Raw genomic sequence first — 16,311 nt, 5'->3', positions numbered from 1 at the left:
AAGTGTAATTTCTCTTAGGGAAGATAAAAGCTATTTCTTGCACACCTCAATTATGTTTTCCTGAGCTAACCAGGTTTAAGGTGAAGACACAGCCAAGCTATCCTTAGAGACAAAGAATTGTCAAGTTCTGGTTGAGACAGTCTCTCTTCCTCCCCAGAATACCCAGCAGCATGCCTAACCTCTGACAAGTAAAGTACAAATCATTACAAGTAAAGTAATGGCACTTGCTGTAATAGACAGCAACACTTAGCAGCGACAGTTCATCACTAAGGCTGGCTCACAGAACAAGTGAATTCCCAGCCAACCACCCAACCCTCTCTGCAGCACACAGTCAGGGACTTCCATTCTTCCCACACAGCAGGACTGCCACAGACACCTACAACAGCACCAGAGAACTCAGCAGGGACTTTTCGTTATTTCAAAGAAATCAGGGTCTTGAGCTCTTCAGATTGGCCAAGTCACAGAGGACTTAAATGAGAGCCACAAACCTGCTTGCACACAGGCTTCAGGTTATGCCTTCCTTTACTCACCCCTACTCCCAGTTCTACTCAACTGCTGTTTTTCTGACTGGTGAAGGGCGAAGACCAGGTATACACACTCCCTGTGTTTGGGAAATCATTTGCAAGCTTCACGATGACCTTACAAGAACTATACTATAAGGAAAACACACACAAAAGTGGTCAAATACACTATTTTTTTAATGCAGATTCATAAAATTTAAGCTCAGTGTTGAAAATTCAGGACATTTCATGAAGAGTGTTTGGTCCTCTTAAACATTTCCCATCCGCAATTAAATACTTTATGGAAAAACAACAATTAAGCATACATTGCATTTTTAATTAGGAAAGGTTGATATTGCACATTATACCAAGAAATACAAAAGTCTGTTTCAGCAAGTTATTCCAGCAGTGTTACCAATTTCATTTTGATATCATTGATTTACACAAAAGGTTCAATTTTAGTGCATAGCATGTGCCCTGTCATTACAGAGTAAAAACATATCGAAGCATTTATAAAACAAAGAGGAAGAAAAGTTGGCTCTGTAAAGAATCCAAAGTCTTTTACCACCGAGTCAGCACCAGTCTCCTTGTAGACAAAAACTGTTCCTATGAAAGATGACTGATCACCTTCACCTTGCACAAATTCCAATGCAGTTTCTAACCATATACTATTTGGCTGAAGCTGACCGTATCCTATTTGGCACTGTAACTAATGGTCCAAGTCACTAAGGGCTGAAAGGCTGTGATACTTGCCAATACTGTTCCATTTTAGCTTTCTGGTGATATACAAGAAGGGAAAATCATGGTGGCAGAACAGTTGTGCAGCTTCATTACAGCTGTGTAATTTGCTGAGGACAACTCTGAAGCAGATTTCTGTACATAACACTCAGCTGGAACCCTCACCAGGGCTCAGGTGCTGCAGAAGGCACAAAACACTGAGAGGCAGTTACAAGTGCAAATGAAATGCACGTTCAGAGAGCTTAACTGGCAAGGCAGGGAAAAATCACAACCAGAAGCAGCCACTAGCACACCTAGGGCAGCATCTGTCAACGCCATGACTTTAAATGGCCAGTTGTGGAACACTGCATGCGGCTTCCAGGCTACCAAGTACTTGTCATTTTAGAGCTACAATTACAAGATCTGGCCCAGTAGCAGCATTTCAGAAAGCCCAGATATTTTTGCCTTCCTCAGTCAGCAGAAAGCACTTCCCTTCATGCAGCCTCCTGCACTTCTTTACATGATTACAGACTGAAGTGTACCTGCATGCCCAGGCAATGTTTACTGGTCAAGAAACTACCCTGAACCTCTCCAATACCTCTTTGGATTGTAACACCTTGAATTTAGGTTTTGCTTTTAAATAGGCAACTAAGACATTCCACTAGCAGGTCTGCAAAGCCAATACTACAGGAGTTGGAATTGCAGCTGCCTCAAACACCAAGGCAACTGACTACTGCAATGTTTTGTGAAGTCTTAGGGTTCTCTCTCCCCTCTCCAGCCTTCCCTCCCATTCAAACACACACAGTTAGACTAAGAAAACACGATTGTTATTTTTTTGCCTGAATACAAGATCCAACTATAATGGAATAGAAGAATCTACAATGAAGTCCCTGAGATGCATCTGTATACTAGAAGATTCAAACAATAACCTTTTCATCACACCATATTTATTAGAAATGCTTTGAGTTGCAACATCTGGTTGATGAAAACTGATGTTGTTATAAGAACGGGAAAATACAGCAGACCAAGTTTGCCCTTACGTTTAAGCCTTCATTTAAAAATAATTAACCCAACAGTAACATTCAGCTACTTCAACTGTAGTCAAAATTAAAAAGCCTGTAAGCAACACGGAGTCACTGGAGAAAAAAAAACCACCACCAAAACCAATAAAAACCCCAACAACTGTTACATTTAGAATAAGTTGGTTTGGCCTCACTTAAGTTTTCAGTCCTCAACAACCCTGCTTGAATTTAACTGCTCTCTTCCTGAAAGTCTATAGTTATTCCTCAAATATAACTGAGCTGCAGTTCAAGAAGGTGGGATGCAGCAACAGCAGGTTCTCACCATTCCTCACTGGAACCAGAAGGCACAGGTCACAGGTACACTGCACAGGTAGTGCAGCAGTCAGCACTGGCAGCTGCTGCACCCACAAACTCATTACAGTGGCATACATTAAACTGTCTTGTGGAACAGGGAAGTTGGCACAACGCAGGCTCAGACCTCTACCTCCATCTGCAGGACAATGCAGAGGCAGCCCCTTTACTAACTGCACTGATACAGAGAATAAACTCAGCCCAGATTAATAAAACTCAGAAATACTCTGGGATGGGCACAGAGGTTGACATTCTTCCAGTATTTTAAAAAATAGAAGCCATATTCAAGTGACTTTGGGATCCGCTGTATTTTGTAACCAGCTGATCAGAAACACTTTATCCATTTTCCCAAACAAGCTCAATTTTTCCTGCTAGAGAACAAAACTTAAGGCACTAATATATTAATGCTGACAGGAATGTGGAATCGTTTGTTCTTCATGTACTGTTATATCAGTTCTCAGCAGCATCTCTCTGGAAAAGGCACTAAAAACATGGCAGACAATACAACTTTTGGAACTTCGGCTCAGCTAAGCTATTATCAAGTTAGCTGCTTGGAAAGCTGAGTGGCAATTTCCCCTTCCCTCCCAACCCATTCCCCTATAAAAAAAGGCACCTGATTTGTTTTATTACTGGTTTCTATAGCTACAGGCTCTTGCGACCATGCAGTTCCATATAACTGAGGAATATCATGACTTATACTGATAGCTTTTTACATGATCAGGAGTTATCTTTTCAAGATACTATTCCAGATAGAGTGATTTTTTGTTTCAGCAAAACCCATTACCAGTGGGTTCCTACCTGAGTAGTACTTAAGGTTGTGTATTGCTAGTCAGAATAACTCAACAGTTAAAACTTGGTGTAAGAAATTGCACTTACCCATTCCTTCCCCAATCCCAAAATCATTTCAAATTAAATACTAGGCCCTTTTCTAAAGGGACATTTGTAACACAGCTACAAAGAGGTAGCTAAGTGGCACATGCCAATTTTTTTAAGCATATTCAGCCTTCATTTCCAACATTTTTCATAAGAAGTCTTAAAGAAATCTCTGCTCAGGTGGCATGTGAAGTTACCGCAGTTCAGAAGACTGAACTTGTAAGAGAACTTGATCTCCCTTCACGTCCATAACTGACAACTAACAAGCATGGGGAAAACCCAAGTGACTCAGCATATGCAGGTGTGTAGCTGAAGAGGAGAGGAATGTCTACAATCAAATCCCATGCTCCTCCTGACATACAGTAAAAGTTACTCTGAAGAACCATTCAGATCAAGCCCACCATTCGATCAATCTGTCTCATGTAGTTACTCTTCAATGGCAGCAAGTATCTCCTCTCATCAGGAACTCTGTTACACTGTTAACAAAATCAGAATATATGAAAACAGGCAATCCCATACCCTCCATAACCATTTCAGCATCAGTAACCATACATTTCCTCCCAGTACAGAAAACTGTACCCAACAGAGCTTTTGTCCCTCACTTTCTCTCACTTTTTGCAAACTTACCAGAACAGACCACATAAATGAGCAGCAAGTGTTTCCCCAGTGCAGGCTGCAAGCTTCTAAATACATGCCAAACTACTGCAGCTTGTTATTCAACTGAGACTTCCTTCACTATGACAACTGTGAACATTTAAAATAATGCTCTTTTTTTCTGCAGAACTGGGGGGGAGGAGGAAAGGAATCATGCTAAAACCTACTAGCAGAGACTTAAAAATACTGTTGTGTATTAAAAGCGTATCTACTTTGGTTGGTGATAGGCACTGGATCCATAGCTCTGCACTCAGTTGATGCCTAGCTATGAAAGGTCACCTTTACAGGCCTCAAATCCATTCTGAGGGAAGAAAAGTTTTGTTTAAATACCCTCTGCTTTTCTCTTTCCCCATGACGACAACACTGGAAAATCTGAAGGGCAAAGAACAGGCGAAGGGAAAAATAATGGGAAATTAATAAAGCACAAACTAATTGCTGCAAAATGCTTGAAAGGGGACAGGTTTTACCTTCAATATAATCACTCTCACATTATCCTAATCCATTCTTTCTGCTACTTAAAGTGTTTTTCACAAGGGACCTTCTAAGACAGTTGACATTTGTAAGGCAAACACTGCTGAGCTTTAAAGTAACGCTTCCAAATGGCTCTTTTTCTACTGCCTAACCCAGTTCAACATACATCCCTCCTCCAGCCACGCAACCAGAAACAATCTGTGCATTCCTTACATTAGAGCTGAAGTTGACTGCCTTTAACTCATTAGGTTTAATTTTTTCTGCGCCATCTTCTTCTCCAGGGAGGATGTCTTGCCACAGTGAGTTACGGAAACGTTCATCCACAGACACAATATGCCCCTCAGTAGTAAACATATACTTATTTCCAGATTTATGCACTGGATTTTCTTCATCAAACAACTAAACAAGAGATAGGAGAGACAGCTACAGTACACGTGCAACATTCTTCACGTCCCATCAACGTTAAGTTACAAAGCATGCACTCATGCATTTGAAGAATCAAGCAAAAAGCATACCTCTTAGTGCTAAATGGGCAACTACTGTTAGAGCAAATGGAAATAGATAGTTTTAATGCAAGTGATTTATTTTAGCAGTTAAAAAGGGAGAGGCAAAAGAAAGACTTCTCACACAACTTAAACTGCCCTTATTTTCTACACTGCACTATACAGGCATTGCTGGGCTGGCATTCACCGTTTCTGTCCAGTCACAGATTTATTTGCTTTTCTGCACTAAAGGAGACTGAGTGCCAAATTCTGATGGGGAGGAATGGGAGGCTGCTGTGAGGCAGGCAAAATGGCTACAAGTAACAATTTAGCTCAAAGCTGAGCAGTAGATGCAAGAGTATCCTTGAAATGAACATACACGTACCAGATATAAGTATTTACATGTTTCACTGAGAAAAAAGCTCTCCATTCGATCTTCCTTTGTCTTCTCTACAACGTGGTGCAATGTGGCATAGCCACACCTGCAAGATTTAAGATTGGTTTGAGTTTAGTTCCTACACATTCTGTTCTTGAAGCGCTCCCTAAATATTCCTTAACTTCAGACCACTCCAACTGTCACTAGGGGTGAAGTTAAAATGAAACAAGTCTTTTTTACTAGTAAGCACTGATTATTGTTTTCTGGTGCTTTGATGAGACTCCAATCATTGACCCTGTGGTTCACCTACTCCATTGTGCAGATTTGTTAAGAGTCTCTCAAAGAAGCAAGATACTGTCACAGCACCCAGAACAAAACAGGGTATTTCCCCATTCTGAGCACATGGGAAAAACCCAGGTCTGAAAGCCTGGTCTCATAGAATCATAGAATAGTTAGGGTTGGAAAGGACCTTAAGATCATCAAGTTCCAACCCCCCCTGCCATGGGTAGGGACACCTCACACTAAACCATGTCACCCAAGGCTCTGCCCAACCTGGCCTTGAACACCACCAGGGATGGAGCATTCACAGCTTTCCTGGGCAACCCGTTCCAGTGCCTCACCACCCTCACAGTAAAGAATTTCTTCCTTATATCCAATCTAAACTTCCCCTGTTTAAGTTTTAACCCGTTACCCCTTGTCCTATCACTACAGTCCCTAATGAAGAGTCCCTCCCCAGCATCCTTATAGCCCCCTTTCAGATACTGGAAGGCTGCTATGAGGTTTCCATGCAGCCTTCTCTTCTCCAGGCTGAACAGCCCCAACTTTCTCAGCCTGTCTTCATACGGGAGGTGCTCCAGCACCCTGATGATCCTTGTGGCCCTCGTCTGGACTTGTTCCAAGCCCTTTATGCAAAGGTTTCTTCCCAAACTACTCACTCTTAACACATCCCCCCCTCCAAAACTTAACATATGAAGCTTGTTAGTTCTTTCAGTCAACCCCCTACACAGCACCTGAATACCATTTAACTGCAGACTGGTACTGGTTTACACTCTCCTATGGTTAATACAGACTTGTCTACAAAATCAGTAAATACCAATAGTTGAATAAAAATTCACTATCTTCCATGTGAGTCTCTCAGTATTACAGTCAGGATTCACTAGTACTGTCTTGAAACAAAAGCCGATATGCAACAGCATCTGCCTTAAAGGCCATCCTTCCACTTTAGTTACACATCATGGGCCCATGATGTGAGAAATATTTTTGCAGGATCCACAGAAAAAAACACTTACTAATTTACCCGTTTTCAGCAATGGATCAACAGTGCATTTTGCAAAGTAGTTATAAAATTCTTAAGCCATAAAGTTGTCACTGGACTGTAGTTTCATTTTCAGGTAAGACAGAAATCATTACTCAATAAATAAATCACCACTTGTGGCTTTCATGGGTTTTCTGGTTTACATACATTTGGCAGATCAGATTCTATAGAATATTTATATAATAAAATATGTGCATAGCAGTGAGAAAAGACAAAAGAACATTGAAAACTGACTTTGCTTTTGTATATTTTTCCAAACTCTGCAGAATATCCATCCCCACATGAAGGTAAAACGGGTTCTTTGTGGCCTAAATAATGAAGACAGACAAGAGTTAATCAGTAATTTCAACAAAGGCCTAGTACTATCAAATTCTCATACATTATAGTAAACTTATCTTTATAGGAATCTGACCTAGATTACTCTCTGCAAGCTTCTCACATTTGCTTTAGTGCAAATACCAATACAATATGTAGTAAATTCAAACATTTTGGATAGCTTTCTTGCAGTCACGGTTATTTTAGATTACTGTATCTCCTGCCAGCTGGAGACTCTGCCTAGACTAAACAGCAAGGAAAGCTATTACATTTACTTCAACTATTTCTATTAAGAAGTCACAAGTCTCCACCTTGTAAAACTCTGCCAGCAGTTCCTTTAAAAGGTCATTTAGCCTCCTTTTTGTCTGTCCTATAAAAAAAGGTTATTTTTAAAGGAAACAACACAGAAACTATACTGCATAACAATCTAGTGCCTAAACAGAGACCTCCGTATAAGAACAGGCAGACCCAAAGGCACCAGATTTTGGCAGACCAGAGGCTAGGGGCAAAAAAAGTGACTTTCTGAACAAAGCCATTTTTGCCAAAACATGAGCTGTAAGTGCAGAAAAGTCAAGTACCTGATAAAGAAGATATGTGGATTCCACTAACTCTGGTCTTAGTGGATAAAATGGAACATCCGGCGCTTGCAATTGCCAGTTGTATCTTTCTGGGAGAGCTCCATATCGTTTCCATATGGCATAATAAAAAGCATGGAGACAAATAGCATCCTCCACATCTCCCATCAATACCTAGGCACAACAACAGCCATAAACATGCAGGCTTAATGCTGCAAGCCAGCAAATTACTTTCCACTCTGTGTAAGAACATGCCATATAATAAAACACTCCCCTCATAAGGCGAGACAAAAAATAACAAACCCTCTCCCTCCCCACAAAAGAAAGCTAATACATTAGTTCCATTGCATCAAAAGCTCTAGCAGAGCTCAGCCTCACAGCATGGTATGCAAATGCTAAGGTTAAATGAAAAAAGATAAAAGTATCTCAAATCTAGCAGGCATCAGGCCAGGCCTTCCAACATTGTTATGCTGATGCAGAAGCTGAACTGCCCTAAAACTGCCTTATCAGAACAGCCAGATGTAAACCTGCAGGTTGAAGCTCATCTCAAGAGATGCTCAGATTCATTCCCAGCCTAGGATTAGAATGGGTGTTTCAGACACCTCTCTATTGTGTTGTGCTGTCCTGAACAGAATGGAAGTTTACCTGTAGTCCAGGAAAAAACGCTTGCAAAGAGTCAATCCAAGTGTTCATCAGCTGTCCTGTGAACATGTTTACGTTAACATACAAAGGAGGGTCACCTTCACCTTCATTGCAAGCTTCTCGACTGCCAAGTAACAATAAGCACATGTAACTATTCACTATTTTAGAAGAACACAGTGCACGTTTCATTCCACAGCGCTGCCACCAGCCAAGAGAATAAGCCACACATTTGTCATGCTAGGTTCAAACCCATTTTGAAAAGAACAAAAAGGTCAGTCATGCTCACAGACAAATTCATTCATAAAGGCACGGACATTATATCCTAAAGTTATGCCAGCAGAATTGCTACCAAAAAGTGGTAGGCAAGATCAGGCCTTAAGAATTACTAAACCAACCAATTCAATATACTTCCTTTGCAGTTCTACAGCCTTCTCTCAGCTTCACATTTACTAACCTGGATGGTAACCAGTTTAGCTTCTTCACACCAATGACCATAGAGTGAAAGGAACATTAAAATTTATTTCCACAGTGACTACCATGGAAATAAGATACTGGTTTTTTAAAGGAAAAAAGAGAACACTGATTTCTAGAGCATGCCACAAAACACTATACAATCGTATCTCGCTTTGGGTCACTGCTTAAGGAATTGATACTCATATGAAATAACATACCCTCTTCTTAAGTGGTTCTGAATGTTGCGATAAGCATCATTGAACATCTCCAAGTCTTCCTTTTCTCCAAAGAGGATGTAAGACTTCAGAAGGTATTCATAGAATGAATCCGACCCCGCTCCCAATCCACTTTGCTTTCCAACCCAATGACCGGTTTGAATATTCACAACATTTCCTTTCAGAACAGACAAAAAGTTAAGACTAAAGTTGACAAGTACAGCACAGGAAAGTAGTCAAGAACCAGCACTTAGAAATATTATCTTCAAAAAGTCTTGAGGAACGATCAAAGACTACTATCAAAATGAAGTGTTACAATGCATTCATTCAAGGACCTAGCATACATGCAGTTGGTTTAAGTACTTTTAAACATCTGCCAATCTAAACTGTATTAATGGGGATACAAATGCAAGACCTGTTTCATTTCCCAGTTTCACAAAAAAATGTGTCTTTGGAGACCTATGTCCTAAGAACTCAATCAGATACTCCATTTTTCTTACAAAATTACACAGTGCCTTTTGATCAACACAGACCACAAGTACACAAGGAGAGCAAGACTTAAGAGCTACAGAGGAAGCAGACTGACAAGGTTTATGTAGCATGATGACATTCTGCTAAACGAAACTGAAGGAGGTTAAAACATGGAGGCAGTCATTACAGGATCTCATCAGAGGAGATTACCTAGCAGCCCAGTGTTATTGCTCCTGAGACTCCAGAGTGCTTTGACAGCTCTCCTGGCCACCCACTCAAACGTGGAATCACCAAGCAGCCTGCTAAGGATCCCAAATTCCACCAGCAAGGAACCAGCTCCTGCAGTACAGGTTTCATTATTGCTGTCTGGAGGTACCCCCTTCTTCAGATTGACCTGTGAAGAAGGTAAAGAGAGTGCAAACAGCGATAAGACAGGCTGCACCTCATGCAGTTGTGCTCTCATCTGCAGTCTTATATTTATTAGAAAGCCTTTTCCTTACATTTTGCAATATGTAGCATGCAATGTGTATATATTTAGAAAGCAAGAGTATCACTGCTTGGTTAAAAAGCTTTCCTGAAGAATTCCTGAAATTCATCTTACAGCTTTAACATCATGCTTAATGGAGCAATCCTAATTTTGCTCCTCTCTCACTTGTTCATCATCCCAAATTTCAGACCACTTTTTCATCATTTCTATTAAGCATTCAAGTTCTTCCAAGGGTGATGGCAGTGCTGCTCCCCGTCTTTTAGTGCTCTTGAAACCAAGAGCTTCCTCACTGAACACTCCTCAACTTCCCCATGCAACAAAACGTTGAAGAGAAATTAGACCACCCTCAACTGATTTACCAGACTTTGAACAGAAATGAAAGTTCATGTTTCTACAGGCTGACAGGTCTGGAAGAAAAGCAATGCTGCTGTGCTCAAAAATCAGAAGTAGTCAGATAAGTGCTAATTAGTTTAGCGCTGTTCCACAAGAACTGACATCCTTTTCCTTGCAAACTGTATGTTCAAGGAGAAGAACACAGTATTTGAAAAGACCACAGTATTTGACAGTGGAATTGAGCACGCCCTCAGCAAGTTTGCTGATGACACCAAGCTGTGTGGTTCAGTTGATACGTCAGAGGGAAGGGATGCCATCCAGAGGGACCTCAACACACTTGTGAGGTGGGCTGATGCCAACCTGATGAAGTTTAACCCTGCCAAGTGCAAGGTCCTACACCTGGGTCGGAGCAATCCCAGGCACAGCTACAGGTTGGGCAGAGAAGAGATTCAGAGCAGCCCTGCAGAGAAGGACTTGGGGGTGTTGGTTGATGAGAAAATGAACATGAGCCGGCTTGAGTATGCGCTCGCAGCCCAGAAAGCCAACCGTATCCTGGGCTGCATCAAGAGGAGCGTGACCAGCAGGTCGAAGGAGGTGATCCTGCCCCTCTGCTCTGCTCTTGTGAGACCTCACTTGGAGTATTGTGTGCAGTTCTGGTGTCCTCAACATCAAAAGGACATGGAACTGTTGGAACAAGTCCAGAGGAGGCCATGAGGATGATCAGGGGACTGGAGCACCTCCTGTATGAAGACAGGCTGGGAAAGTTGGGGCTGTTCAGCCTGGAGAAGAGAAGGCTGCTTGGAGACCTCAGAGCAGCCTTCCAGTATCTGAAGGGGGGCTATAGGGATGCTGGGGATGAACTCTTTATTAGGAACTGTAGTGACAGGAAAAGTGGTAACGGTTAAAACTTAAACAGGGGAAGTTTAGATTAGATATAAGGAAGCAGTTCTTTGCTGTGAGGGTGGTGAGGCAACTGGCAGTGTTCAAGGCGAGGTTGGACAGAGCCTTGGGTGACATGGTTTAGTGTGAGGTGTCCCTGCCCATGGCAGGGGGGTTGGAACTGGATGATCTTAAGGTCCTTTCCAACCCTAACTATTCTATGATTCTTGAGTACTCACTGAGCAAATTATAAATTCCAAGCCCAGTATAACAAATACTTCAGATTAGTTTTATTTTATCACAATTATCTTAGAACCAAGTCATTCTCAGTAGTTACTTTCCCAGGCTATTGACGTTCAAAGTATTTCTTATTAACCTGCTTACTGACAGCAGTGTTTGTCACTGCATGATATATAGGAAGAAAGCATGGGGCAAGGGCACATTCCAATCAAAAAGCACAGAAACAAATGACTACTGACTCATACGGAACAATACAGACAGAGTGAAAGAACAGCCTAAAGAAAACATTTAGTGCAAGGTCCTACACCTGGGTCAGAGCAATCCCGGGCACAGCTACAGGTTGGGCAAAGAAGAGATTCAGAGCAGCCCTGCAGAGAAGGACTTGGGGGTGTTGGTTGATGAGAAAATGAACATGAGCCGGCTTGAGTGTGTGCTCGCAGCCCAGAAAGCCAACTGTATCCTGGGCTGCATCAAAAGGAGCATGACCAGCAGGTCGAAGGAGGTGATCCTGCCCCTCCACTCTGCTCTTGTGAGACCTCACTTGGAGTATTGTGTGCAGTTCTGGTGTCCTCAGCATAAAAAGGACATGGAACTGTTGGAACAAGTCCAGAGGAGGGCCACGAGGATGATCAGGGGAGTGGAGCACCTCCTGTATGAAGACAGGCTGAGAACGTTGGGACTGCTCAGAGCAGCCTTCCAGTATCTGAAGGGGGCCTACAAGGATGCTGCGGATGGACTATTCATCAGGAACTGTAGTGACAGGACAAGGGGTAACGGGTTCAAACTTAAACAGGGGAAGTTTAGATTGGATCTAAGGAAGAAATTCTTTACTGTGAGGGTGGTGAGGCACTGGAATGGGTTGCCCAGGGAGGTTGTGAATGCTCCATCCCTGGCAGTGTTCAAGGCCAGGTTGGATGAGGCCTTGGGTGACATGCTTTAGTGTGGGGTGTCCCTGCCCATGGCAAGGGGGTTGGAACTAGATGATCTTAAGGTCCTTTCCAACCCTAACTATTCTATGATTCTATGATTCTATAAGGAGCCACTTATAAGGTCCATGTCACCATAACTTAGCAGTTACCCCCCACACCTTTTCAATGTCACTTCGAGCAGGTTCAGTACCCCGGCACATGTACGCAGGCACACACAGAGCACAGAATTTGAGTTGCAGGACAGGTGAATTACTACTTTTAGATTATTTCCCCACTGTGTTCGTATGCTCACTTACCCGAGGATATGGAATTCCAGTTTTGGTGTTTTCAAAGGCCGGAAGTAATCTTACTGCTAGGTCATGAGCCATATGCAGCAGTTCATTGTCATAATCCTTAATGGTCATATCACCAAAAGGCTGTTTGGTATCTGTGATTATTATGTGGGCAGAAAGCAGGCTTCCCAAAACCCTATGGGAAAAGGAAAGGATCTTCAGTTTTTAAATCTGATCTGAACCTAGTTCTTCAGCTAAACCCTTACCAGTATCATGTTTAATTGAAGTATTACTTTGTGCATAGGTACTATAGTGAGATCTGCTTTTTTCCCCACCAGCAGTGAAAACACCTAGAAGTCACACTGCTCATCAGCCACAGTAGTCCCAAAAACCGGTTCTGCAAAATTGGCCTAACCCAGGTCCTTACAACATATCAAGTGTATTCACGAGCAAAGACTTCCTTGCCCCTGCAAATGGCAGTAAAGTTGTTCTATAAACTCAGTATTCAGAAAAAAGAAAGCTTAGCCAAGGTAAGCAGCAATTAAATAAAGACTGTTTAAGACATTGAGAAAATTAAGCCATTCAAAATCAGACAGTATCTTAATCTCATCTCCAAGGAAGACAGGCCTATTTGTTGCTTAAAACAAAAGTGAAAGCAAACAGCTCCATAGAAGAAAACAAAAACAGAGTATCTGTTTTTTCATGAAAGGTTAAAAACCAGCTTATTTAAGGCACAATTATGGGGCAAAGCCTACCAAAGACATTTTTATTGATGATTTTACTTGGTTTCTGCCATATATGCGCATCAAGTCTTTAACTTTATCATTGATTTAAAGACCGAAACTTCAGAGCCACATACCTGATTGTTGCCTCAAAAACTTGGACTGTTGAGTCTTTATCAAATGAAACTGTGTCAATCACCAACTTCACTGCTTTCTGGAATTCCGAGGAGTTTCCCATTACCTTGATATAAAAACAAGGCTATTTTGTTTAATTGCTTCAGAAGAGGGTTAGGAAACAGAATGACAAGTTTATGTTTCAGACCAATAAACATATTAACTAGACACAGAACTGAGTATTGCAAGCTCCTATTAAAAAGACTTTCTGGAAGTTACTCATCCTACTGACATGTAAAACTGCATTTTTATGAAGTACGTGAAAACAGGGAAATCAACAGGTATATTTTTGTCTGTTTTACCAACCTATGCACTCACATGCTCTTCCACCCCCAATATTGGCCTTTTGGGTGATCTTTTAGAGCAGAAGTCTACAAACTCTTAAGATCTAGCACATTGAGTGTTTTAACTGCTTGAACTACCAGTTTAAGAGTTCAGTTTAGCTTAAAAGGTAACACAGTTTGCAGAACAATGAAGTCTGATTTGACGTTTATTTGACCAGTGAAGACCAGCCTTTCAGGCTTTTTACTCAACACTGCACACCCTGCCCAATAAATTCCCCCATGCCAGTTTTCTTTAGTTATACCTTAGCAATTGATTTCCACTACATCCAGAGGCAGACCCAGCTTCAAGGAAACAGGAATATGGAAGAAAAACACAGGGTCCCGCTTGCATTAGTTCAGGTAAGGCTGGGTGTACAGAACTCCCGAGCACTTTAACCAAGTGCCAGCCTGCCTGCTCTTTCTGTTACCCAGATCTAGCAGGAAAGCATTAGCATGCTTGATCTGAGCAGAGAAAGAGCTAAGCAGGCATTCTCCATGCAGAAGCTTCCAAAACACAAGAGACTCTAGGAATCAGAAGATAATTATAAAGTTGAGAAAGTTATGTACTGTCCCAAAAGGTATGGATGAGGCACTGAACCACTGGTGAATGAGCACAGAAGGCAACTGTTTAGCCAACACACCACCAGTCACACAGCATGGATCCCTACCCACTGCTTCAGTTAAAACCAACTTCCTGCTTTCAGTTCTGTTCAGTTAAACAGCTGAGACCTCCTCCCTCTACAGAACTGCAATTCCATGGTAGCAATGGCAAGTATTCTGTAACACTAAGTGCGTGTACAGTGCTTGCGCACACCACCTTCTGCACAAGAAGAGAGAAATGCACTCTGGATCCAGTGCATCAGTGACACTCCAGAAAGCCACGAATCTGCCCTGGCTGCAAAAATGCACCCGTTTCGAGGATTAACAGAGCAACTGAAACTCATACATGGCCAGGAGCATCCGGGATTTCACATCGCTAAAATCTCCCACCAACCGACTTGAGTCTTTCAGATGTTAATATCCATATCCCAACAAGCCACGGCTTTCCGAGCTTAATTAGCAGAAGAATTACTCTGCGGCAATGCATCCCAGCTACATTAATGCACCTTTGAACTGATCAGCAAAGTTCAGTTGGCAAAGTTCAGAGCGTCCCGAACTTCCCGGGGGGTTAAATTTAACGAGGCGACCCCGGAGCCTTCTCGTACAACACAGCACGGCGGTCGCGGATGGACGGACAGACAGATGGAAGGAAAGAAGGAAGCGTTCCCTGCAGGAGCAGCGCCTACCCTCCCCGGCCCGCCGCGGACTCACTGCCAGCGTGTCCAGTGCGTCGATCAGCGTCAGCGAGTAGTTCCCCAGGACATCGTTGATGTTGAGATTGGAGCTGGAAGGGAAGAACCGGGCATCAGGCCCCGCCGCGCCTGGCTCCCCCCTCCCCGCCCCGGTTCCCCCCTGCCACTCACGGGTCCCGGCGGTCTGGTCCGCGGCCGCGGCAGTGCAGCGGGTCGAGCTCGTCCCGGGGAAAGGCGTGCTGCATGTAGCTGTCGTAGCTAAACACGAACATGCCGCGGGCGGCGTCGCGCAGCCGGGCCCGCAGCTGCGGAGGGAAGGCTCCGCTGTACCGCCGCTCGTACTCGTCACCCCCCGCCGCCGCCCCGCCGCCATCGCCGTCCCGCCACAGCAGCGAGCCCCAGTGCGAGGAGCCGGCGGCGCCGGGCGGCGGCGGGAAGGGGAAGGGGAAGCGGCGGCGCAGGCAGAGGCCGGGCGCCAGCGCGGGCAGCAGCGCCAGCAGCGCCTGCAGCGCCAGCCTCAGCAGCAGCAGCCCCAGCAGCACCGACCGCCATTGCATGGTCACCTGCGCGCCGCGCGCATAGTTTAAAGGGGCCGCCGCTCCCCCAACCGCACTGCAAACCCCACCGCGCTGCCCCGCGCCGCACCGCCTTTAACAGCGGAAGGGAAACATGGAGCGCAGGGCTCCCATTGGCAGAGCCGGGACCGCCCGTCGGTCATAGGGGGAGCAGCGCCGTCACTCAAGGGCGGAACCGCTGCGAGAGCCTGAAAGAGGCGGGGCGGGGCACGGGGCGGCCCGGGGTTGTCGTGGCACGGCCTGGTGGCGGGGCGGCCGCGCCCAGGAGAGGGGTCAGGCCTGCGCCCGGCACAGCCCCCGAGGGGGAGGTGGAGAACGGGGGGTCCTCCGCTACCGAGAATGCGGCGGAGAATAAGGAGTGAGAGCTGTTTTCAACGCCCCATCGAGTCCAGTAACGTTTGCAACCCGGCCCTCCTGCTGCTGCACAGCCCAGACCCTCTTACCCCACAGGCGGAACCCAGGACCCTCGCCGTGACGAGCAGTAAGCGAAGCCTCACCGGGGAACGATCCCCCATGTGGCAGTACACGAGCTTTCCCCCTCACCCGCGGAAGAAAGAGGTGAGGAGCTCAGAGGAAGCTGTGCCTTGCTCCTGGGGTATGGAAGTGGGGGAGATGGATACAAAGCTGACAGCTGAACTGCGCAAACAGCGAGA

General features: G+C 44.2%; 1 protein-coding gene across 1 annotated transcript; it reads right to left on the bottom strand.

Moving 5' to 3' along the window:
- Positions 1-3,203: 3,203 nt before the first annotated feature.
- Positions 3,204-15,713, bottom strand: EDEM1 (ER degradation enhancing alpha-mannosidase like protein 1). Its single transcript, XM_080625681.1, has 12 exons — positions 15,255-15,713; positions 15,103-15,175; positions 13,432-13,535; positions 12,597-12,768; positions 9,643-9,826; positions 8,965-9,139; positions 8,297-8,417; positions 7,655-7,825; positions 6,996-7,069; positions 5,456-5,552; positions 4,802-4,987; positions 3,204-3,939 (listed from the first exon to the last, which is right to left on the bottom strand). The coding sequence occupies exons 1-12, from the start codon at positions 15,638-15,640 to the stop codon at positions 3,850-3,852; spliced, it is 1,833 nt and encodes a 610-aa protein (XP_080481807.1). The 5' UTR covers positions 15,641-15,713; the 3' UTR covers positions 3,204-3,849.
- Positions 15,714-16,311: the final 598 nt, after the last annotated feature.

The sequence above is a fragment of the Psittacula echo genome, assembly GCF_963264785.1.
Source record: "Psittacula echo genome assembly, chromosome: 9".
Lineage (NCBI taxonomy): Eukaryota > Metazoa > Chordata > Aves > Psittaciformes > Psittacidae > Psittacula > Psittacula echo.
Note: the sequence above shows the minus strand (reverse complement) of the source record. Positions and strands in the feature narration are given on the sequence as shown.

Excerpts from the sequence above, each read along its gene's own strand:
- EDEM1 (XM_080625681.1), bottom strand. The coding sequence starts at position 15,640 with ATGCAATGGCGGTCGGTGCTGCTGGGGCTGCTGCTGCTGAGGCTGGCG. Across the intron at positions 12,769-13,431 it reads GTTTTTGAGGCAACAATCAG|GGTTTTGGGAAGCCTGCTTT; the intron begins GTATGTGGCTCT and ends CTTTTCCCATAG. Across the intron at positions 5,553-6,995 it reads GAAAAATATACAAAAGCAAA|GTGTGGCTATGCCACATTGC; the intron begins GTCAGTTTTCAA and ends TAAATCTTGCAG.